The sequence below is a fragment of the Phalacrocorax aristotelis genome, chromosome 19, assembly GCF_949628215.1.
Source record: "Phalacrocorax aristotelis chromosome 19, bGulAri2.1, whole genome shotgun sequence".
Lineage (NCBI taxonomy): Eukaryota > Metazoa > Chordata > Aves > Suliformes > Phalacrocoracidae > Phalacrocorax > Phalacrocorax aristotelis.
In genome coordinates this window covers 5,211,351-5,236,311 of record NC_134294.1, presented here as the reverse complement: position 1 = coordinate 5,236,311, position 24,961 = coordinate 5,211,351, and the positions used below count along the sequence as shown (strand labels likewise).

Below are 24,961 nucleotides of genomic sequence, written 5' to 3'. Positions count from 1 at the left end.
TGGCAGGGAAAGCAATCCCCCACTATAAATCCATCATACACACGTATGGCTACGGTTCAGATTTGCAGCCTTACTCCCACCAACGGAATACCTCGCAGAATAGGCCTCTTCTCTTACCTGCTGCTGTGATCAAAGCAGTGGATGTTTACCCAAAAGAAACCACCACCAATATGCAATCATTAGCATTTCCATGTCCTGAGAATTTGAATTCTATCATACTCCTAAGCACTTTTCTTTCAGATACAAAATAGAGAGGGGAAACAAACCAAAAGCAAACTTAGCAGATTTCAGCTTGTGATATTCACCGTTTCTTAAAGCACAAGGCTTACAGAGCCTGTTATATCCACAAACTGCCTTAGTTTCCCCTGTGGCACAGCCCCTTTAAACAAAAGCCACTATTCTTAACTCCCCATTCTCAGTTTATTCCACAATCTGTGTAATTCCTGGGAGTTTTCCTTGGCAAGAAAAAAAACAACAAAAACAGTAATCAAGCACTGCTTCTTTTTTACAGCTGGTTTGAAACAAAAATGACAAAATGAGTGCATCTGTCTACTGAAGTTGTTATTGTCTTGTTCTCACAGTACAGTTATAGCAGCGTATTACAGGATATTTAGGACTGAATAATGTATTTGGGGGCTGATTCTATGCCAAAAGAACACTGTAGATACTGTTCTTACGGTGCCATCTGGGGCAGGAAGCGACGATTAAGGCCAATGATCTGTTGTAGAAGAAGAAAGTTAATTTCATGCTCAGTGTGGCAGGCAAGACACATTAAAAGTATAGTTTACTCTCTGCCAACAGATTATTTTTTTTCCCCCCCAGTGCACAACCTTTTGCCCCCAATGGCTTGCTCTGGCGAACTCCACGCAACCTGGACAACAGTTTTATGAATGTCTGTGTTAAGGAACTGAAAACTGCGTTGCACCACTAAGCACTCCAGATCTCCCTGACACTCCTGTAACATGACTCTCTCAACGGGTCAAAGCTTTTCATATTTCTTTACTTCTTGAACTTGAATATTCAAAGAAAACTGCTGCAATGGCTTTTGAAATCGCAATCTTTCTCTCTCACACACAGTAAATACACACGCGAAACAGCACCACTTGGGACAACACTTAGATAACACCCTCAGTTATGTTAGCTACAATCTGGCTGCCCCTGCTCCTTCTTCTTCCCCTTAACGGTACATTTGTAATTAATCTTCATTATCCCTGACTAGGGTAAGAAAGCAGTGTGGGTGCTGAAGAGGAGAAAATCGAGTAGCAAGACAGAATGTTTGTTCCTCAAATGCAAGCAAGCCACCAGTCTGGCAAAAGCTGCCTGTGAGCAGCCTGCGCTGGCTTCCAGTGGGTAACTAAGCATAAAATTTGGCCCAAATACACACACACAAAATCGAAAAAACAATTACTTATAGGCCATAAACATCAAGTTTAAACACAGAAGTTGAATTAGCTGCAAAAGCTGCTTGAGTTCCAACGCAGTTTGTTTTTCACTATCTCAAGCTTGAGCAATTGCCATGAAACTCACCACTGGCCAAACCCACTTGTCTCCACATCCCCCTCCCTTTCTAAAAACCCTTTTCAAAAGGAATTCCTTCGTCTGCTCCGTAGAGCAAGTTTAAAGAGGGACTAACCAGCAGCAGGGACACACCACCTGAAGCATATATTCAGCACTGCTCTTCCAAAGAGACCTGCACTGTGTTGCCCCCGTTGGTCCCGTCCCACCCCACCCCCCCCCCGGACAGACAATGCCACCTTAGAATGCCATGCTCATGCACAACAGAAGTCTTTAACGTGCCATAAAACAAAACCATTGATTCATGTGTATCTTTCATAGATTAAATGAAGTACTTGCACGCTGAGATTTGTGCAACATTGCTTTTACATCAATGCAACTATTATAAAGGACATCAAGGCTTATCTTCCTGCTTTGCCACAGATGTTTTCGGTTTCCCTGAGCAAGTCACTAGGTTTGCTTCTGAATCGGCTCCTAGCCTGCAAAAACTTCAATTCCACACCCAGCGGTGCCGTACATTAGGTATACGATTAAAGATCATAAGATGCTCAGATATCAGTTGTGGTCTGTGAGTTAGTACCACAGGGAGGATTACCTTTAGAATACTTCTCCATTAAGCCATCTCAAAAGTCAAACATGAGGCAGGATTATACAGATTTAATTTCTTCAAGGGGTTACCCAAATGTGATAACATTAGCATTGTTCTAGGACAGGATGTCCTACAGCCATCACTGTTGTTTGTATGACTTGGTTATTTTTGCCTTTCTGAAAGCCATCTTCAAGTTTTAAAGCGTATCTTCAGTCATTAGCTGGATGGAAAACACACAACATGAAGGGTTTGGTGCACAGCATCCATGGAAGAGAATCTTGCCAGGAAAGGACACTGAACCATGAAAATAAACTGCACAAATTCTCAAATAAACCTATTTTATGTACCTGAGATTCACAGGACCTTAGGACTGACGTCTGAGTGTTTGATACAATCTGGCAACTGCTACAAAAGGAGAAAAGCTAGATTCTTTTCTCATAGGGAAAGAAAAATATAGAATAAAAAGTATACAGCTGCTAACGAACAAAACCACTTCAACCAGAGTCACGCATACCCTTCCCTTCAGCATAGATACAGAAAAGAGAATTCACAATAAGAAAATAAACAAGAAAGTGCCTTACGATGGTGAATTACAAACAGAAGGTGAGGCAAATGCAGTATAACAGAACTATGAGCAGTCACAGAAGCACTGCATTCCCTCAGTGGTTGAGAAAGACTCGGACAATATTGTATCAATTTCCCAAATAATCTTGGCTTAGACCTTCAGCTACATACCTTTCACGGCAAAGCAGAAATTGTCCTTTTTGGCTCTCTGTCAGAACTCCATGCAATTGCCTAATGGCCCTCTTTTGCTTGCAACGATATTTTACCCCTACCTACCTCTAAACCTTCAGAAAAAAAATAAACAATGAGTTTCAATCTTGTAATGTAAAATAATAAAAAACCCCCGGAGTGTAGAGTTGATTTGTTACCCGTGCTCAACGCAATTCTAGAGTCCAGTTGGCACAGCGAACACACCTTCTGGCTTTCTGCTCTTCACCTACAAAGGTTTTTTTAGTAAGAAACTCAAATAAGCAGCCCAGTTTTTGAGCTGATGACACTGTAAATTACCTCTAGAATACAAAAGTAAAATAATACATCTCAAAATGAACTATTTTAGTCTCTTAAGAGAAAGCTTAAGAGATTTAAAACAAATAAAACATTAGGTACTTTCTTTTTTTGGTTTTACTTGCTTCAGCTGAAATCGAGACACACAGGTATGCAAAAGGGTATTTTGGTCTTTGGAAGATGTAACCATAGTCATTCATCAGATGACCACACACTAGTGGCACCGGGCCCTAAAAGCGAACAGTCGGTGTAAAAAGGCGGTCCACAGAGCAAGGGTTTAAGAGATAAGCAATATGTACCTTCAGGATATGTTAAGTTGAAAGAAGAAACTCAAGAAACTGAAACAAAAGGAACAGGCATGATATATAAACCACAAAGCTGGAACTGTGGCCCAAGCTTGCCCAGTAAAGTATACGGTCCTCAGCTCTACTCACCTGTAAGGCCTGAAATCAGTTTTAGAGATGGAGACGACATGGTGTATACTCGAGTTAAACCTTTATGTCTCTTTAAAAGACCTTTCCAAACCTTCTGGTTTATTATCTAATAAAATGATGACATTTGCAGTAGGTTTAACAGTTAAACTTTTAAAAACAAGCCAGATCACAGTGAACACATATACTGAACATCCCGTACAGATGATCTGGTCTTTGTAAACAGCTTTCAGCTCAGTGCCACTTAAATTTACGAATATCTCCATCTGAGCTCAGCTCCTATGAGCTCAGCATTTCATTAAAATCTTTGGCTTACTTATTCTGCTCCTGGTGAGAAGCGTGAACTGAATTACTGTATGCCTCCTCAGTACAGTGCTTTACCTTAAAGCCAAACATATTAATTTAGTGTTCTCCCTCAATCAGCTAAGATAGTCACACTCAAAAAAAAAAAAAAAAGAGAAAGAAAAGAAAGAAGGCAACCTGCTCCCTACAGATGAATTTGCTATGCAAATAAATCAGTGGTTTCATTTACACAGCAAAAGCAACCAACTGGTGCCTCTGCCCATTTTTCAAAATGGACTGAAGCCCAGTAGGGTAGCTGCTATGACTAAAGAAAAAAAGTCTTAGGCTATCATTTTTAAAATGTGAAGCCTATAGTCCCTGTTTTAACAAGAACAAAACCCTCCAACTGTAATATCCATGCAATGGAAGCACTAGCAGCAGTGAGCAGAGATTAAATGAAAAGAAGCAGTGGCTGTTTATGTTGGCAGTCGCTTCAAACCCTAATGGAAAATTTCAGCTCTGACTGCTTCTAGGCTAGAACAAGTTATTAAGGAAAAAGGTTCAGCTTTCAAACGAAAAGGCTTACATAGCCTGTCCCTTTCTGAACGCTCCTGCAGCAGAGACAAGTCAGGAAAGACTATGCCCTGACTATGCAATGCATTAATATCCTCTCATTAGGGGAATATACCAGCAAATAAAATTTATTTCCTTTGGGAAAGGAATACAGTGATAATGCCCATGCCACTGACACAAACTCAGCTATTGGTACAAATAAGTCATACCACTAAATGCAAACATTAAAAAGCCAATGTAGGGCTAACTAATCACTTTACACTAACAGATCAAAATACAGTCACCTAATTATCCCCCTCTTTTGATCAAAGGTAAACTGCTATTTGAACAATCAGGCCAAGGGAGAATCTTTACCTTTCATATGCTCCTGAGAATTTTGCACAAATAGTACTAAGGCTGTTTGTGGACATGAATAGCATACAGCCTGCCCTCAGAGAGGGCAAACACCTTGCCAGCCTGCACGTATGGTAACGGCAGTGACCTTTCAGCTCCTACACATTTACACTGTATTTAAGAGCTATTCAGGAAGCCAATATTGTATATTATGTAACACAAGATTAAGCATTAATGAGGCAAGAATAAAATTGTTTATCTAAACCCCAATCTAAAATTAAACAGAACTTTATGCTGAGAACTCACATTGCACTCATTTTGTCTCCTAACATTAACAGAGCACAGCTTATTTAGTCTCTGAGATAAATCCCAACAGCATTTAATTTGGAGAGGAGGATTTTACTATCAGAAGAGAGAGTATTTTTCCTAAAGTGATGCATATATAGTTCTTACACACACAAATACAGCACATTGCAGGTATTTTGATCTAAGGAAAACGGTTGATATTCATGACCTTTATTTACACTGTGTTTTAAAGCTAAATACAGAAGCATCCACCCAGAGGCAAGACCTTTCGATCGCGCTCTGTCGTCTCTTGCTAAAGCAGCCAAACCAAAAGTCACACACGCCAAAGGTACCTATGTGCTCAACAGGGAAATGCAAAACAAAACCAGACCGAAGTCTGCATGCCTCCACAAAGATTCACTGTCCTCCTTTTAGACTTCTCACTAAGGAAGGAGCTCTACAAGGCTCACTAAGGAGTTTTGGCCTGCCAGAAAAAAGACAAGCAGACAATTAGACCACGGTCACAATCACTGTACCATAAACCTTCCCCGAAGAATGCGGGAGGATTCATTCGAGAACCTCAGAACATTCAGATAGGTGTCACCCCCAGTTTTAAAAATAGGTAGAAGAGGTCAAAAGCACTTGGGCCTATTCCCACGAAAGTGTTTCCAAAACCTCTGCTCAGTTGCCACATACGCCATGGCTATCTAATGATATAACATGATATTATACTTAAACCTACGTAAGGCTGCCAAAGGAACAATCACGTACATCCCCCTCCATTTCTAGCAGCCAACTACCCGGCATACGACGTTTGAGTTCCGCTGGTCAGCCACCACCTCTGACATAAAGCAGGCTGCAGCAACGCTGGCCAGAGGAAAACAAATCTATTTCTTCTGGGACCACGGCCTTAAATAGTTCAGGCAAATTGAAACTGGACCCTAACTGAAGCTTACAGAAGCGTTTGAGACCAGCGCAAGGGTAGGCTGAGCGGAACAGGCCCCAGCTCTAACTCTGAGCAAGCTGACACCACGGCTTGGCGTCCTCCTCCTCCTGCTCTGACCAGACATTATTGCTCTGCACAGCCTCACCTTCATTCCACAATCCTATTTACCTTTGCATGTCACTAACACAGCGTTAAGCTATTTACAAGAACACAGTAAGTCAATCCCCATCCTCCTAGGCCTTTAAGTATGTTTATCTCAGGCCTATCACAATGCTGGTGCTTCTAACACTCTCAAATTCAAGTAGCTCAGTGTAATCACCTAAAGAATTCAGAGCAGAGAATTTTAAATACTTTGAAAATCCCATATTATCACAAAGTTTTAGCAAATTAACCCCGGGGGGGGGGGGGGGGGGCAGGGTAGAGGGGAGAAATCACATTTAAAGCCAACTCAGATACTTAAGAAAACTTGTTGCCTGCTGTGTACCTTGCATTCTCACAACGTATGAATTTATACGAAAGTTACTAACGAAAACTGTTCATGGTCACATAGGTGCCTCCAGAATTCTTATTTCTCAGCTTACCATGCAGATCAAAACTGCTGCTAAGCATGAGCCAAATGAGAATACGATACTTGAGCTGTGCCATCCAACCACAGCTATAACCGACTAAGAGAAAACTATCCAGGAGAAAGGAAGATAGATACGTGGTAACAGAGAAGGTAGATTTAAGACAGAAATCAATGTAAACCCAAGGAAGTTTCAGAAGTTTTATTTAAGCTCATCTACATGGAAGCACTTTCTCTCCAGAGCAGCACAAGGCGAACACCCAGCCCTTAAAACTACTGGCTTTCCTTGATCCGGTTCAGCGTTGCCGTCTCAGCAGAGGGCCAGCTCAGGTAAGAGCTGATTTTTAGCTCCTCTGTCTCTTGCTTGTAAAAGCCTGAAGTGAATGCTACAGCTATTTATAACTCATGCCCACTGGGAACCCCTCCTGGGCATAAACTCTAAAATAAACTGGAAATTTGAAATAAAGAGTAAGAGTGAAGACCTTAACAAACTCACAGCTTTGATATGCAGTAAATATTTTCTTTCATAAAGTTTTCTTGCCAGTTATTCTTTAGAAAAAACAATTTTAAAAAAAATATTGAAAAAACTACGTTAAACTAAACACACATTGACAAACACAGGGTTTTCTTAGAAGATACGCTACATTAACTGTGGAGAGAAAAAAAATAGCAAAGGGAGAACTCAAATAGGACACTCCCTAACATGCTTGTGAAAACTCAGTACAAGAACGGCCTAATTCTCATCTCTCACCACGGCCACTTTACACCTGCCGATACTATAGAAGAAATACAATGTCATATTGACCTCTATATTCTGACTTCACATGCAGCAGCATCAGGTTGATTTAATATAAAATAGGCCTAGTCTCTACAATCGTCTTGTGTTTCTATCGTATTGCTTATCTTCCACTACTGCAATGCTCCAAGCGCAGGGCTCAAGGCGGCGTTAGGGAGAGCTCTCCCCTAGAGAAAGCAGCATAACTGTAAGTGTCTACGAAAGGCATGCATTTTACAAGAAGCATGACAACAAGGAGATTTAACTTTAAGTGGGTTTTGCAGAGAGGCAAAAACCCTGGTTCCCCTCCGCACAGGCTTCAGTGACTGCTAAGGTAAACGCTAATAAATTAGAAACGTGCAGGACGCACTGACCTATAGCCTGGTTTCCATTTAGGGCAAGTCACTTCAGGAACGCCCCGGCTCATTTTCAAGTAGCTTTTGCAGAACTTGGGAGCTGCCGTAGTGCTTCTGCGTCCATACCATAATTTTTTAGAGTTTCACCTAATGTTAATATGGTGGCTAAACAGGAAAATAAGGCCTTTTTTTCCTAGCGTTTCTGGAATTGCTAGAGGGTTACTTCACATTGCAAGAGAAAAATGGCAGGCAAAGTATCTGAAATTATTCTGACGAAAACATACAGACAAATTAATCCCATGGCCCTGTAATTTACATTATTCATTATTCCACTTTCAGGAGGAAAGGCAAAACTGGATAGTCAAATATTATTTACGGTAGCCTTTATTCTGCATGTCTTACTATAGCAAGAGTGCTATAAATTTTGTCTGAAAAAGATTGGGAATTAAAAGAAAGCAGAAGTGAGAGCTGTAGGCAAAAATAGGAAACTGAGATTAAACAACCCGTTGCAGGCCAGAGGTTATTTGTAGATCAGTTACCACTAGGGGCTAAAAAAGCCTGCTCGAAACCACCACCACGCTGCTTCCCAGTTGCTCAAACTTAGTATTTACTCTCCTCTGTACTAAAACTTTAGACCTAATGAAACAAAAATGTAATGCTTGGAAAATGATAGCTTTCACGAAGTTTCCCACTACTCGCAAACTGGCAAAACTTTAACAAAAACCCTTAGGCCTGATACCCAAGTTCAAATGTAGAAGTCAAGTCGTACAAACAGGGTCAGGCACCTGCTCCCAACTCTCAGTTCTTTAGTTTTTCTTTTCCTTTCTCCCACAAACTGTTCTCCTCTCTCACAAAGACACGTTTTGCCTCTCAGTAACTTTACCATCAGCAGAACTCATTTCTAAAGTAAACACCAATTTTTCCTAAATACATTGCTAGGAGACATTCTAAAGAAAGGAGGAAAGGACTGCTTAAGCTACGCGCTGGGTTTGTTAGATGTTGCTAAGACGCACACTACTTCAGCATTCCTTCTAAGCTGTCATCTTTCCAACACTGGGCCTTCCTGCCTCAAAATCCAACAGAACGCTAAAGCAAAGTCTACTTACGCTCGATCAGTAGTTAAAGTTTTCTCATCATTCTCAGCGGGAGTATCAGTGCGCACACACACCAACTGAGGCACTTCAGGAATCATCTCATCTCCCCTTCCTATTTGACTTGCGCGGTGTTACTATTTACCAGTGAAAGATTGTGATATCGCAGTGTCGCCGCACAAGAACATCTCAGAAGAGAACAGAAACACCCTACAGCGATAAGTTTAAAAATATTTTTGCAGTAACGTCCTTCACTCCTGAACATCCAAATTCCACATACAGAAGTCTAAACAACCAGTTATGCTTTAAGTAAATATTTTCCAGATCACTAACACATTGCTAGAACACAGCCTACCTCAATTTTCATTATCGCCCTTCAAATTCTTAACAAATATGAAAACTGCTTTCCAAAACCACCCTCCCAGCAGTTAAATGACACCTGCAGAACAGAAACCGAAGCTTCTAGAGAAGCTTGGCAATTAGGACTAATGGAAAAGTAACTAGATTCCCAAGGCTTCCCAAAACCTCTTGCCTTTGAAGAAGTCAACCACCCCTCCCCGCCTATCTTCCTTCCACGCGCTTGCCAGGATTTTCAGCAGAATGACATTACGGAAGCTTTAGGAAGTTCAGTTCAGTAGGAAGCCACAGATCAGTTCAGAAACTGAAGTTACACGCTTGCCATCCACACGCTTCAGGAACATGAAGAGTTAAACACAACAACTGAATTCTGCAGGTCGCAGGAGCAGGCACATACCTCAGCCTTCCAGATTCAATTAGATTTTGTTTTGGTTTAGGCTTTCTTTAATTACCCACTGCCATTTGAGCCCAACTGGGTGACATAAATGTATTATCCCATCGCAATGTCAGAATTTAAAATTAGATTTGGTCTCCATAAATACACTTCATCCCACCTCAGCGACTCTGTCCAGCGATCACGACTATTTTTATGTAACATCTTTCATACAGCAAGACCTAAAAACTGCACTAAAAATTACAGCTACCTTTTCCGGCTGTGGATTTCTCTTCCATTTAACCGAAGAGAATTCAGTTCAGGGTGAAAAGGAAACAGTTTCGTAAGATCAAAGGCTGAAGCAGCAAGAGAAAAAGCAAATTACATAAAGTCCAAATGTACTTACCGTCTCCTTATTTGGAAGCAACTCCTTTCGGATCCTGAAGAAGTTCTTGCCGTACTGCCTCAACCCCTTAATGAAACGTTTCTGTGATAAAAGATAACAAAAATAGTATGTCAGCAGAAGGGGAAAAGAAAAAAAATCTCGTTAATCAGCACAACAGCCAAACAATGTTCTCTAGCTTAAGGACCGTCGATAGAAGAAAACGTATACCTACAGAGCAACTGAGAGCAGAGGGGGGGGGAAAGGCTTTGAAAAGATACCGAAAAATTCAAACCGCATTCCCTTCCACGACAAACTTCCAACATTTGAAGCTTAAAAAAGAAAAAAGTCAGTACCACAGTCAGTTCTTTTCCAAAACGACCCAAGTATTCCGCCGCACGGCTCCCTCCAAGTCTATTTTGCAACTAAGAAGCAGCAGGCGAAGGAGAATACGCAACGCTGATTTTTCAGGGGAGAAAAGTGAATCTCCGGAGAAGGTGTCGCAGGGGTTAAGGAGTCCTTGCAGGCGCCAGCCCTCCGGATTCACCCTCCCTGAATTTTCAGAGGAATCCCAGCAAACGGCTTCCCGAGGAAGCCCTCCTCCGCCCGCCGAAAGCCGAGCGCCGCCGCTCCCCCTCGGCGACTCGCAGCGGTCCGCGGTCGCCTGCCACGCCGAGACACTTCCTCCTCCTCCTCCCCCCCTCGCCCTGCAGCCGCCCGCCGGGGCCGGGGCCGGGCGGGAGGCGGCGGTGCGGGCCTGGCGGTGCGGGCGCAGGTGGGGGGCGCGGCGGGGCCGCCCCGCGGCGATGGCGGCCGGGGGGTGGGGGGCAGCCAGGCGAGCGGAGGAGCCGAGCCCAGCCGAGGCGAGGCGAGGCGAGCGGGAGGCGGCGGCCGCCCAGCATGTGATGGCGGCGGGGCTGGGCGGCGCGGCACCCGCGGGGCGCGCCGCAAAAGGCGGCCTGGATCGCCGCCCCCCCCCCCCCCCCCCCCCCCCCCGCCGCTCCCGCCCCGGGCCCCTCGCCCCCGGGCAAGCCCCCCGCCGCGCCCTGCCGGCTCGGCAGCGGCTTTCTGCCCCGCCGGTTGCTGCATCTCATCGGCCGCGTCCCCCGGCTGCCCTTCTTTACTCGCCCGCCCCCCCCCACCCAGCTGCCCCTCGCACCCACGTTTCCCCTCTGCAACACCCCCCTCCCCGCAAGACACCGCCTTAGCCTCGGGCTGCAAGCATCGCTCGCTCCCCTCCTCCCCCACCTCTCCTCTCCCGGGGCCAGCACCTTCCTTCGGCGCATCTCCCGCAGCGCGCCCCGTCCACCTCAGCCTGCAGCTCTGGGACCAGTCTCACCTACACCCCAACATTTCACCACCGTGAATCACTACCAGGAGGCAGAACCAAGCACAGAGAGCCTCTTTTTGGAAGGGCCAGCCCTGAGGACTTCTTCCTTTCCTATAATAAACATACAGGTATAAACACTAGCAAATACCAAATTCTACCTGCCAAAAAGAAGAGGCATGTTGAGCATATGAACCCCACCGTTCTGGGGGAGAGGAAAATTGAGAATTCCCTAAAAAGAAACATACCTCATGTTGGCTTAATGCATTTTGGGCCACATCTTCTTGCAAACACCTACTTGAAGGAGGGGGGCAGGTGATTAGAGGCTTCCATATTGTGGAGAAGGAATCCCAGAAATGGTAATTCACTACTAAAAGAGTGCTCTGTATACCTCCTGAGCTCCCACCACAATGCTGAATATGAGTAAGCAGTCTCTTTGGAACCTCATGCATATTATTCTGCAGATACGCTCCCACAGGGATCTATCCTTACCTAACCCTGACCCTCAAAACCAGCAAGACTGCTAGGGTTCGCCAGGAACATGCCTGGGGGCACAGAGAAGAGAATTAACCACCAGTTGTATACGCTTCGAGATTACAGCTCCTTCCAGTATACCATTTGCTCGTACCCACCTGCTCCTTTTAAACCAGCAAACAGAGGACTGGGAGTTCACGAGTGCCGTGACAGGGGCGCTTGGGATCCCGAACAAGGACAATTTTACTAACGGCAAGGTACCAGCCCACATTCACAGGGCAGTCGCACAAATACCCGCAGAGAAGGAGCCAAGACTGACCGTAACCGGTCACTGTGCACATGCACACCTCTCACTTTTTACCCTGTGGAAGACAAGGAATCTTCATTCGGCCGAGGCGCCATATGCATACCTCTTCTGGTTTGTGCTTCTGGGCAAGAAAAGATGGCAGCAGCAACAAGGCAAACCACCCTGCCCCCATACTGCTCCCAACATCCCAAAGAGCAATATAATTCCTGTCTGTATCATGAAGAATGAATATCAACTAAAATCAAGAAGCATTTAGAAACTGGCAATCCGAAGGGAACTCAGATTCTAAAGGATGCAGCTCGGTTCCTGGCTTTGACATTGCTGCCTCGTGGACTGTATCTGAGGAGCGATGTTTTTGCAGCATCAGTTAACAGAGCATATATAGGAAAAGGCGACATAAAAAGCTGTAGGGGAATAAGAAGAAACCAGAGCTGGAACACTCCAACCATAGATGAAAAAGCACAGGGAATAGGAGAGCGCAATCTGGTCCACTGCATAAAATGAAAAGCCCCGATTCCCTATTCCTCATTTTGTCAAAGACTTTACTATGGTACATCTGAATTCTCAGGAGACTATTTTATTTATTTTTTAAGATTCCTTTTAACCAAACTATTTTACATTTGTTTTGTGTTGTGATTCAACTCTGTATTAAAGAGCCTGTGACAAACTGTTTTCCTTTGAAAATCCCTACCGGGATCATAAGCCTCGCATATAGCCTGTCTGAATAACAGAATTAGAGGGAGCTTGAAATGCTGTTCCAAATTTCCAAATATGAATGAAGTCAATCCTTCTGGCATTCTGAAATTTTGGGCAATTACGCTGTCACTTTTATCGGTGCCATACAGAGTTATTACTAGGCCACTGAGGCAGCGCAAGATATCCAACTGTAAAACAGTTGTGTGTCTCTACTGAAAGGCGAGAGAGTGCCGCTACTGAATACATGAAGAACAAAGCACACACAAAATAGTTTCAGGAACTTAGGCAGAGATTCTAAGGCTTAACAAAATGATCAAGATTTTAAATAACATTTTCTTTTTCAGATTTTTCCTTCCTATTCTAGTCTTCCATTAATTCAGGCACCACGTTCAGTTCTCCCTTAGCCTGCAGCAAGAACAGCTACTTCTTGTCTCCAAGTCAAGCAGAATAGAGACCTGTAAATGTTTTTAAATCTAACAGAACTAAATAGTTGCACACCAAATCAGAAGTGACCTGTCGCTCCCCAGCGTCTCGTAAAACAGACTGCATAACACAGTTTAAATTTTCTCTCCTCTGCACAAATGACATGCAACAAATTTTATGTCTGCATTTTAATGGTGCAGGAGATGTTGCACTGCTCACAGAAGGCATCTGAAAATGACAGCTGCTGAATTAAAACAGTCTTACAATACAGGGCTGGTAGAACGACGAGGCTTAAACCTATGGATGCACGAGAAAAGTTTTGATCAAAAGGGGAAGTGGCTCTAGAGCGCAATGGTTTAAAAATCCAAGTTCTGTGCTTTTAAAAATTAAACATTTCCATTTTACCTCTCATGTTTAACTTAAACATTATTTACGTCAGGATCCTGTCAGCATTGCTGTTTGTACTGTTCACTGACGACAAACTGTAACACAATTTAAAAAAATTCTAGGGGTAGTTATTGCTGTGAGGCGGCATTAGGAAACCCCAGGGCTTGCTGGGTCAGTCAGTGTTGACAGACACCACAGTTCTATTTTACAAAGTGGTTACCATGGCTATTGACCAGCCGCCACACAAGATCTCCTAATTCCATTTTATAATTTGAGCTTCCCCGATGAAACCTATTAGATTCTGCAGTAGCCTGCTACAATGTGTAAACGGGGAGCTATAAATAACCACGGAAGAACAAGGAACAAGCATGTTAATGTTTGCATATGTGTTACTTGCAGGTCCCATATTTTATCCTGAGAAACAAATATCATGACAAGATACACAAAGCCATTATGTTCAGACTAACAGAGCTCAGATGGCATGTTTATCAATGTGATGATAATGCCATTGCAAAGCTGTAGTTAAGGTTATGCGTCAGGGTTTCTATTATCAAGAGATTACAGCTTGGCAGGAAGAATTTGCTGCTGCATGCTGAAATTCAGCACCCCAGGTTTTAACAAGGAACTGAGGTTCCCGGTTCATTTTTTTTTTTTCTCCTTTAATGCAGAAATCTAAGATAAAGCTGTTTCTACAAGCGTGCAAGAATAACAGCTAGTACAGCTGTTTAATCAACTTAAGAATTTCAAACCAAAACCTCCTGGGCTTCAGAAAGGCAGGATGACTCTGATAAAACTGTGAATTCATAACTGCTACTAATATGTCTATTCTGAGGTGATGCTTCCATCAGGTTTAGATCAAACGTTATTTCGCTAAGAAAATCCATGTGCTATTTCATTCCCTTCCCATGACTTCTACCTGGCTAATTAGCAAAGAGTACATTGTAATGCAATATATTTACAAACAAGCAAACAAAAAACAGAGCCTTTTCTGGTCCTTCTTAATCCAGGAAATAAGGATAATTTTTTTTTTCCCTCAAATCTTTCTAAAAAAAAAAAATCTCCTCTTTAGGCCGTGTCCAAGAAAAGCAAATTCTTCTCCCAACCTTTTCCTTACTTATGAGCATATAAAAATGGAAGATTTTTCTGTCATGAAAGCAGTAGGTACAGTGCACATTTTGAAAGGCTCAAGGTTTTCTAGGCAGATGTCAACTGAAGTTTTCTCCATCTTCCATACTTAACATGCCTTTTTAATTTCATAATAAATACAGTAGGAAAATTTACAGGGTTTTAATAGCTAACAGCAAATAAACGCTAAATGCATGAAAGCATCTTTATTTCTGAACTTTCACAAGATGAAAAATTATGGTAGTTGTTCCGAAAAGAAAATGAAATCTGTTTATATGTGCAAAACTTCTGGTAAACGTACAGCACATTTATAGATTGCCCTGAACAATTTTTCGGCATGCAGACACTGTATACGCGCACTTGCTGAATTTCAGTGCACAGAGTGCATTTTATTAAAAGCTTGGCTGAGTTTTAATATATTTTGCTTATGCGTGTACAGTGCAAATAAAGGCAATTGCTGATAACGTTAAATGATATATACTGTCCTCAAGAAACAATCATCCTGATAGTCTCCTTAAGAAAAGACAGTTTAGCCTAAAGATGTCAGGGGTCTCTTACAACTTGTGTTATTCACACATTTTTTCACCAAACTATAACTGGCTCAGGCAGAAAATTATGCTAGTATTTATTGTATCTTTTCCTCAAAGGAATTCCATATGCTCAGTAGCAGACAGGACTAAGTACTGCTCAGTAAGTAATTCCATCAGAGGCAAAAGGGGTGCTTTAAATTAAAGAAAATGCAGCTGTCACACATATCCAAGCTATTCTCAGAATCCGCCAAACCACCGCAGACAGACAGCATGCCTCTAACTCTCTGCGCAAGCCGCTTTGTGCCCTGGGCACCGCCTTGGGCCACCCAGAAGAAGCCCAGCTGCCCCAAGACACGGCACCAGCGAGGACTGTGGCCGGAGGAGGGAAGGTCTCTCAGGGGTGGGAAGTTGTGGTCAGATTGCTGCGCCCTTGCTGTGCACCGTCCACTTCCAGCCTCAGCCGGCAGGCTTTCTCAGTCCTGCCTTCTCCACCAGCCCAGGCTGGGCACTGGCGGCTTGGTGAAAGCTGGGGGAAAACACTTTGTGGCACAAGCCCAGGGAGGCTGCGTGATGGAGGAGCTGGTGGAGGGACGGACAGATGCTCTGCCTGGTCAGAGAGAGAATGGGATAGTCAAAGACTTCCACAACACAATTTGAAGATGCACAAATTGCCAGCTAAAGAGGGGAGAAAGCTACAAAAGAAAAGAGGGGAAGAGACCCTTTTGTAGGGCAGAAGGGAGAGATGTTGCACAGAAATTTCTTGGCCAAAGAACACACATCCTCAGAACAACTTGCCACGAACAAGGACTGGTCCCGAGGTAACAGAATATTCTAGGTTACAACAGTAGCATGAGGAACAAGCATGATGACTCAACGAAGCTCACCTGAAACCTTTGTTAAAAAGAACAAAAAAAGAAATCAGTCCACTGGGAAAGAGGAACTATCAAGAAAAATCTACGTTCGGGCCTCTGCTATGTTCCTTTAACAAGCCCTGCTGCTAGGAGAACAGGATATGCCTCAACCTCATCTGAACTTCGTTTTATTGTTTCCTGTCACTACCGTAACTCTGCTTAACATTTTTTGAACTTAGTTTTGAAGTAGCAAGCAATTTTACCCTCAGCCTTAGATACTTGGGCTGGTGTGTGTTACATCACTTAACAGCCACCTCGCAAAAAATCACCTAGCTGGCAAACTTGTTTAATAGAGAGACGCCGTAAGCCTTCCCCAAGTGCCTCCGCATGTTGATCCACAGACCCTGGCACCAGAGATGCGTGCAGACCTCACGCACGCAAGCAGAAGCAGTAGGTCTTTGCGGAAATACCTGTGTTCCCACTGTTCCCTCTGTTATCTGCCTTTAGCCTACAACATCTCAGATGCTCTTAGGTTAAGTTTACCGCTCTGTCCCATCTCTAACCACAGCCCTTCTTTGTCTGCTCCTGCAGGAAGTAAAACTGCCACCCGCTTGCAATTTAAGAGTCTCCTCCTGAAGAGGCTGCGCTGAAGCACAGGTTATGATTTGCAGGACCTTATTATTCTCTGACAAAACCACGCAAAGGTATGAGAAACTGTTTGCACAGCCTGGCAACTCCTTGAAAATGTCTGCAGCCACTTACTGCAAAACTCTGCTGCAAGAGACCTCTGCTGTAGGGGAAGGCCTGTGCTTTGATGACCGCTGACACTATACACACAAGCTCTTTCATGACCTGTTTGGCTTGCAGAGACTTGTGCAATAACAGCAAGGAAAGATCCTTCACTGTACTTGGTGCACCGTACGCTGCACCAGCTATGACAGTGAAGCATGAACAGTAATAAATGCCGGCCAACCCCCGCAATGCCACTTCTTGCTGCTTAATTGCAAACTACAAATTTTAAGTAATCAATTTTGAGACAAATTTGGTTGGGTTTGGGGTTTTTTGCCAGTCCCCTTTCACAACTGTAAACAGGTAAACATTTCTTAGGTTGTGCCAAACATGATCCCAGACTTCCAGTCCAAGAGGGAAGGCACGCATGCAGGTGATCATTTTGTACAGCAAGACTACAGAAGAATAACCATATACGTGGATGTGTGTACAGATACTTTTTTGTTTGTTTGCTTGATAGCATCCCTTACCCCCAAAACACACTTATTCAATTTGCTTCTTCATTCAGCAGATTGTGACCTTAGTTCAAATTACGTGTTAAAACCAAATTCAGCTTTCTTTTAATAGATACTGGTCTGTTTATTTATCTTGTCAATTTATTTTAATGAAATAATTCTCCTGTGTCAAGCCAAAATTGTCCTCTAACCTTTGCTGTATTTTGAAAAGAAAATTCTTTTTCACCAAGTCCTTTTCACTCAAAGGTATTCTGGAAAAACAAAAATGTTTTGATGGTATACATTAGATACCAATGTATATTACAAGGCATTAATGTTCTCACTGGATATTCGAAGCACCCCTTCCGAGTGCATTGCGGGTCATCTCCATGTGATAAAAATCTTACACTCCTTAGGCCATACGCCTGTAAGATCAAGTATCCTCTATAAACAAACTGACAAGAAATACATCAGCAGAAAGGCTTAAAAGTGCCAAACAATTAGCTTTCCCTCCCCATCAGATCACTTTGTCTTCCTGAAAAATTACACTGAAAAATTACACCCTATCTCAAACTGTAAGGGATTCGACACCAAAGCATTATACAGATGCAGAGGCGCACGCAAGATCCACCAGAGTCCGCGTTCCGTATACCCACAGCCATATACACAGACGGAAAGTCATTAAACAGACTCCCTCAAGGGAATGCCAAAAGATCCTGAAACGATAATGATCCCCCTTCCATGGTGCTGCACTGTTGGCTTTTGTTTTGAACAATAGATCTCCCATGATACCTCTCGCTTGCTGAAAATATTGGTATTAAGTGAGCATGAGCACAGCTGTGTGTAAATTACATATATAAACAGATTAGATTTGTATATTTATACTGGATGCAAACACATTAATAGCACATTTGCATACACAGTTGGCTAAATGAGATTGCATGCAGAGCAGGATTACTAGTTACAAACACATTTATTTAGAATTTTCAATAAAGTATTTATACTGCCATTCAAGAGGTCAAAGTGGATTCATCATCCTTTCTCTCCTCTTTGCCTTCTCAGAAATATGCAGAAACTCTCTTAACACGCTTCCTGTGTCTTGCCAGTCCCTCGTCACAACTATTCTGGAAAAAGGACGCACAAGCTAGCAGAGGAAACCAAAGTGGGGTGCTCACCTAAGGGTTCTCGAAATTTCCTTCACTTCAGTTTATTGAAGGCGATGTTTGGGGGGGGGGGGGGGGGGGGGGGGGAAGCGGGTGTAATAGTTCCGCCATTTGACCACAGCATGAGCATGTGGTACCTAAATGCCAGTTCATAAAACCCTTCTTTCCCTCCTCTGTTGAATGCCAGGGATCAATGCAAAAGTCTGTATGAAAGGCAACGTGATACCGAGGTGACACAACAGCTCTCAGGCATTCCCAAAGCTGGGGGAGAATTCAACTATTCCTTCATCCCAGGCTTTGAGCTGTCAGGGTGCTGCTAACCTTATGCGCTAACCCCAGCTTTATTTTACCATCAGTATTTTAACAGAGCTGTTTTTATAGAGAGAGATTTCAGCTTCACCCAAAGCAGTATGCTTTGATTCACCTGCATTATACCTGCTTCTGCATGAGATCCCAGATGAAAAAGACAACAAAACAGGAAAAAAAAATCAATTATGTCTAAATGAGGAACATTTATTTTGCTCTGATTGTGCCCTCTGATTACTGTCTCTGGGTGCTTTCACCGCACATCCCCAGATAACGCTCCCAAGCCAGCCGGTCGGTCTCTCTCGCCTTCACATTTCACATCGATTCCTGTTAAAAGGTCCAGTCCTGCCTCTTGGGTTCACCACGCTTGCAGCCCCGCCGATAAATCATCTACCAGCCCGCTCTTGGAAAGGCACTGGCCACGGCGCGATGGCTCCGGCCCGGGTTGCCAAGCAACCTGCGCAAGAGGGATGTCTGAGAAGTGCTGACAAATAGCCAAGTGGCTGCAACAACAGACTTCTCTCTGTCAAAAACGTGTTCGGGAGAAGTGCCTCCCCCGCCTCTGCTCTGCGCGAAACACTGCGTGATTGTAAAATCAAAATCAAAAGGCTATTGTAATGAACACACACTTCCTGCTCAATTACTAATTGTTAAAAAGCTGCGGGGAGGCTGCGATCACACAGCGTATGGCAACAGAAATGTGATCCGGTAAACAAGATAAAGTCAACAGCACGCCAAGAAACCTGATCTAAGAACAGCCTGCAGTGGCACATCAGAAGCTGATGCACAGATCAAAAAAAAAGGCTGGATATTAAAGCAGCAGCAGGAGGAAGAGAGAAAACCTGACTTCACTTTTCCCGAGCTCTAGAAGGGGTATTTGATAAACAACCTTGATTCTTCGGAAAAACAATTTGTGGATTATTACAAGCATTATTATCCATCCTAACAGTACTGCGGTTGCGTGATCCCACATTGCAACAGAAAGATGAACAGGCAGGGACAGACGAGCGCTCGTCTGAGGGCGCTCAGTTTGCAATTTGCTTTCCTCTAATAAAGTAAGGGTGGGAAGAGGAGGCATTCATGCTTCCAAAGCAGGTCTGGAGAACTCACCCCCCTGGTGGCACTGCAACAGAGGGTCGAGCTGCAGGAAGATCTTCCAGAGAGCAAACTCCCCCCGAACCTCCAGAAGGCTGCACAATCCCTCAGGACTCCACATACCTCTCCTCTAAACAGCAGTGCAGAAAGGCAGTTATATTTAACGCACAGACAAGCATTTCCTTATTCTGCTAAACTTAATCATTCCCACCAGCAAGACACTCGGTCAACCAACATGCCCACATTTATATTTAAATACCCACGACAGACGTAAGGGTCCACCTATGCAGGCACGACAGGCAGAGTCAGATCTGTGCAGCGCTCCAGCTGCTCACAGAGCCTCCCCGAGACGTTCGCTCTTTCGTGATCTTCGGAAAACAATCACACTGCACGCGTCCATAAACCACGTTTCACACAGCGAGGCCAAGATTCAGATCTTAGACTGAAAAACTCCCCTTCTGTGGACAGACCTTAAAAACCACCAGTTTGGGGACTGCCTTCCTTGACAAAAAGAGAGAGCATTCTATTTATATAAGGTGACCTGTAGATTGTTGTCTCCTGTGATCAACAGTTTCTCAGTGCTGCAAACAAAGCTAAAATGCTTTGAGTGTGCTTTTACAGAAGTTATTTTTTTAAAGATGCACTTTAAGAGTTAAAGAAAACAAAGGTCTGGCACATTTGTGACCCAGAGAAGCAAAACAATACGCTGCTGCCAAGAGAACAGAAAGCTTTTGATTATACTTCAGATTGCCGCCTCTGTACACAGAGAGATTAATTTCTGATTATTACTTTAAACTGCTGTTAAAATGCTAATGTACAAAAAGCCTCCTTATGCATCAAAACTAAAGAGCGAGTCAAAATAAAAAGTTGGATAACGTGTCCCTTTTCAAGGACATACGTCCTTTTCCCATGTGACATCTGAAAGTATCTCCCTTTAATATAGGTAAGGAGCAGAAATTCAGCGCTTAACCTGCAAACTTCAGGCTAAAACCCAAAGAAGCTATTTGCTTTTCATTTTGCAAACTCATACTCAGCCAGACTTGGTAAAAATGCATTTTCTAAAAAAATAATTCATAGTTCCAAATGTTGGTGGCTTTTTTTTTTTTGAGCAGGATGAAACTAGTCAAAGTATAGAATCGAAAAGCAGAGATAAGCATACATATAAGCAGCATACGTAATACGAAGCAAAAGAGAAAAGCAGCACTTGTGGAATATAAACAATGCCCTACTCTCCCAGCTTTCCTCCAAATGAATGGTTCTCATACATCGGTTTGGAATATTACGCTTTGTCTTCCTCCATACTCTGAATCTCAAATACCGAGAGCTGCAATGCCAACGCCTTCTTGAGGTTATGAATATTGCCTTGAGTAGCACCATATCAGAACGTATATGACTTTCCACAGGGCTGAAGATGATGGTTCTTACATTTCCTCACCTTTGCTGGGCAGAAACAAGCCAAGAGGAAGGTATCGTACTAGCCTCCCTCTGAATTCCATTCTTCTCATACTGTTTTTCTTATCAACAGAATTTTTTACTCAACTTACAATACCGTAGGGAACACCGCTCTGCCTGCCAACACAAGTGGATCCCCGTTACATCATCTGTACTAAAACGCCCATTTTAGGCAATAACATGGGTGGGTGAACATGGATGTACACCAGCCCCCAACCCACGAGCTGTAGTTTAAGATCAGACCACAAGGCTAATAAATATCGTGAGGGTTAACACAAAATAATCTTCCACTTGTGCTCTTAAACATCAGGTCATTTCCCCCATCTTTTTCCCCCCAGAAAAATGTTCTTTTTGTTAATCAGATCATACAGCGTTCTGAAAATACATGTTCACTCACTCAAGTTCAACACTATTATGCAAGCCTCAAGTTTTTCTGTTTCCCTGTGACTTTTTTTTGTCCTTTCAGTCAATTTGTAACACTTAACACGAAAAAGCTGCGCTCGGACTACTTGAAATACACTGTATGATCCTTTCAAGACTCGAACATAGTATTTCTAGCGGAAGTTCCCTATCGCAGAAATACTGCTCTGTTGGGATTTCAACCATTATTGTCAATTATTCTGGAGACTATTTCTGCCTTCAAACAGTGACTTTATGCAAATGACAGAAAGAAACAAATAAAACCACTTCAAGAGCTCCCATACATTACAGCAACAAACCAACCCAAGAATAAGACGACAAAATGGCGGCAAGAATCCCCAAAGAAATTATACATATAGAGGCAAATTTTTCTGTAGGTGACTTCACCAAGTAAATAATTAAACAGCAGGGCTGTTCACAGCAGCGATGCCCAGGGTTGAGCACTAAGACACAAATTCCAGTTTGTGACCCTTACGAGACAACCTTTGCAAACTTCCTGAATTCCTCCCAGGATAGGTCTGCCACCGACTGCAGCGTAGCGAAGAGATATCTGATTGCACCAAACCTGGATATGAGAAATACTAGCATGCTGGTGGTTAAACCACAACAACTAGTGATGACAAAATCAAATTCCAGGCTAAGAGACACATCCTCAGTGAGAGATCTTTCTTACATCAAGCAGAAAGCAAACTTCCTCCTGTGACAGGAGTTCTTCATGCTGCCGAGTCGTTTACAAGAAAAATAGGGTGTTCTGATGCGTTTCGAGAATTTCATACTCTTTTAGTTACAGAGAAATGAAAATTTAGTAATTCCTATTTTCACCTAAGACGATACAGTATCAGAAAACCTTGAACACTTAAGATCAAAATGAGCAAATTCACAACACTGGAAATTCTATACAGCTCTTTGGAAAGTTCAGTCTCCAAAGCTTCACAATTTAAGATTTTTAATGTGTGTTTTCTTTCTTCCACTGAGGCTTTTATTATAAGAAAATTCTGCCAGTCAAAAAAATTTGGAGAGGTGAGAAATCACAGGGGTACCTAGGTACGTAATACTGTCTCCACTGAAAGGTGGCAGATTTTAGCACGTGAGCAAGTCCCTGCGCTCCCTCTTTAGATGCGGGCTGGGGCAACAGTGGCCGTGTCTGTGACTGAAGCGCTGAATGCTAAGGCCAAACATATTAACAGGTTACTTGTGATACTTTGCCCTGTTTAGAAGATGGGTGACAGTTTAAAGAGGAGACTAATTTCCTGACAGTTACAGACACGCATCCTTTGACACTTCTGTAAGAACTGAACACCCAAATTTGCCATTCAAGTAGTTCAATGAATTCTTTATTTCAGTTGCGTAGCCCAGTCTGACCCAGCTACGGAGCAGTTCCTAGGTGGAGTGGCAGCATTTACCTCCCATTTATAAGACACTGTGCTGCAATCACACAACATAGCCTTCTCTCTAAATAAGGAAGTAAAAAGGCCTAACCTTTTCCAGGACTTCGATTGCTAATTAAAGATTGTCTTCATAGCCTTATATTGGAAAGAATCAGAATGGAATAAACAGCACCGATGCTGTCCTCAGTAAGATTCTAATTCTTTAGCTACTGCCAGCTGCCAGCGTGGGTACAAACGGCACTCGAGCACCAAAATCAGCAAGAAGACCGCTTGTAACAAAATGGATAAATGGTCAGCTAAGCATTATAATTGTTAATTACATTATTTTAACCAGTAAGTCCCACTGCACAGGGTTTCAGTTCCTTGCAAGCTCCCATCATGAACCCACCCCACAACCCTCACTGTTCAATTATCCATTGCATTTTTGCCAGAAGCATGTAAGATTTCAGCAAAGTGGATGATACACTTCTGCAGCACTGCCATCCAATTACCAAGGAAGATGTTGGCTCATACAGTGATCTTGACGGTAGCGTATTAAAGTAGTTTTAAAAAGAATCAGATGATTCGTTAAGTTCCCTTTCCTTTTATTCAGAGCCCCTTACACAAAAACATCTACGGGGGGATATGGTGCCAAATATGAAAAAGTGACTCGCAAATAAGAGAGGAGAGCAAAAAGATATGAAAATGAAGGATCAGAAATGCATCCATGACAAAGGTGAACACCAGCAAAGGAAACTTGAGAGGCAGATATCTGGGGGGAGGGAGGCAAGGGGGAAGCAAGCGGTGCTGATACTATGGAATTACCTCCCCAGACACATGGAACTGGACAGTATCTTCCAGAGCAGATAAATGAAATACGCACCCTAATAAAAGAGAGGTCCCCTCTTTTGCCTTCCCCAATTTGTAATGAATGGAATGTTTGAGTGTTTGAAGTTATTCCAATGCAGTGGAGGGTAATATGCTGTGATGCTTATTTATTAGCTCCTCTAAATGCATAAACCCCTGTCTGATCAATCTCCCCATGTAGCCTAAAAGCTATATAAATCTGAGCAGATACTATGAAAGGGGGTGGGGTGGGGAGTGGGGAGGAGGAAAGGAAGGAAGGAAAAGAACAAAAGAATAAGAAAACCCACAGTGGATCACGCACAAGTGGATAGGGGAACGAGTGAGATGCCAAGAGGCCAGTAAAAGCTGAAGCAAAACCACAAACCCAGAAGCTCTGTGCACTTTGAGTCTTTACCACAAAATATTCAAGACCACAGGGACATGAAAGTACAAAAGCAACGCTGGACAAAGCGCGCAAAGTAGTAGTTTTTAAATGCACCCTCATGAGCACCGATCAACACATCTTTTACACAACACTTAAACAAGGAGGAAGGAAGAGAAAACCTAACCACACGCTAGTTGAAGAGAACCTTTGCAGAAGCACAGGCAGTATTTACAAGCTGTCCAGGGACTGCTGCGCCAGGGTTCGTCTGCATCAACTACGTAAACTTTTCAAAAGCTTGAGAGTGAAGTTACTCAGCTACTATGAAACGGAGGACCGTGTTCCTCTAAGGTGGCATTTCCACACCCAGATCTAAGTTTTCTTCCAGATCATAGGAAACCCCTCCCATTTGCTACGTAAGCAACATGGGGCCAGGCGTGGAAACGAAGCCTTCTCAGCTCTAGCAGACCTCCTCAGTACTGGCAGGTACCAAGTATCTCTCTGGATCAAGTCCTTATTTGCTGTCAAATTCTTTTTATGGCAGTATAATCATTAGCTTTACCAGCACTGTTACCCTTGTAACTAATTAGGAATCTTGGATGGATGCAGAAAATGATGAATATTTAGTCACTCTGCGTCTACTAGAGAAGGCTATTATCAAACAAG

The 24,961-nt window shown here is 43.1% G+C and overlaps 1 protein-coding gene across 5 annotated transcripts in view; it reads right to left on the bottom strand.

Annotated features, from left to right (window-relative positions):
* Positions 1–24,961, bottom strand: part of RERE (arginine-glutamic acid dipeptide repeats) — a 254,957-nt gene that overhangs the window by 46,413 nt on the left and 183,583 nt on the right. For all 5 annotated transcript variants that reach the window (XM_075114260.1, XM_075114261.1, XM_075114262.1 and 2 more), the window contains one exon: positions 9,946–10,026. In XM_075114260.1, coding sequence (XP_074970361.1) covers positions 9,946–10,026 — 81 coding nt within the window. The remainder of the gene's footprint in view (positions 1–9,945; positions 10,027–24,961) is intronic.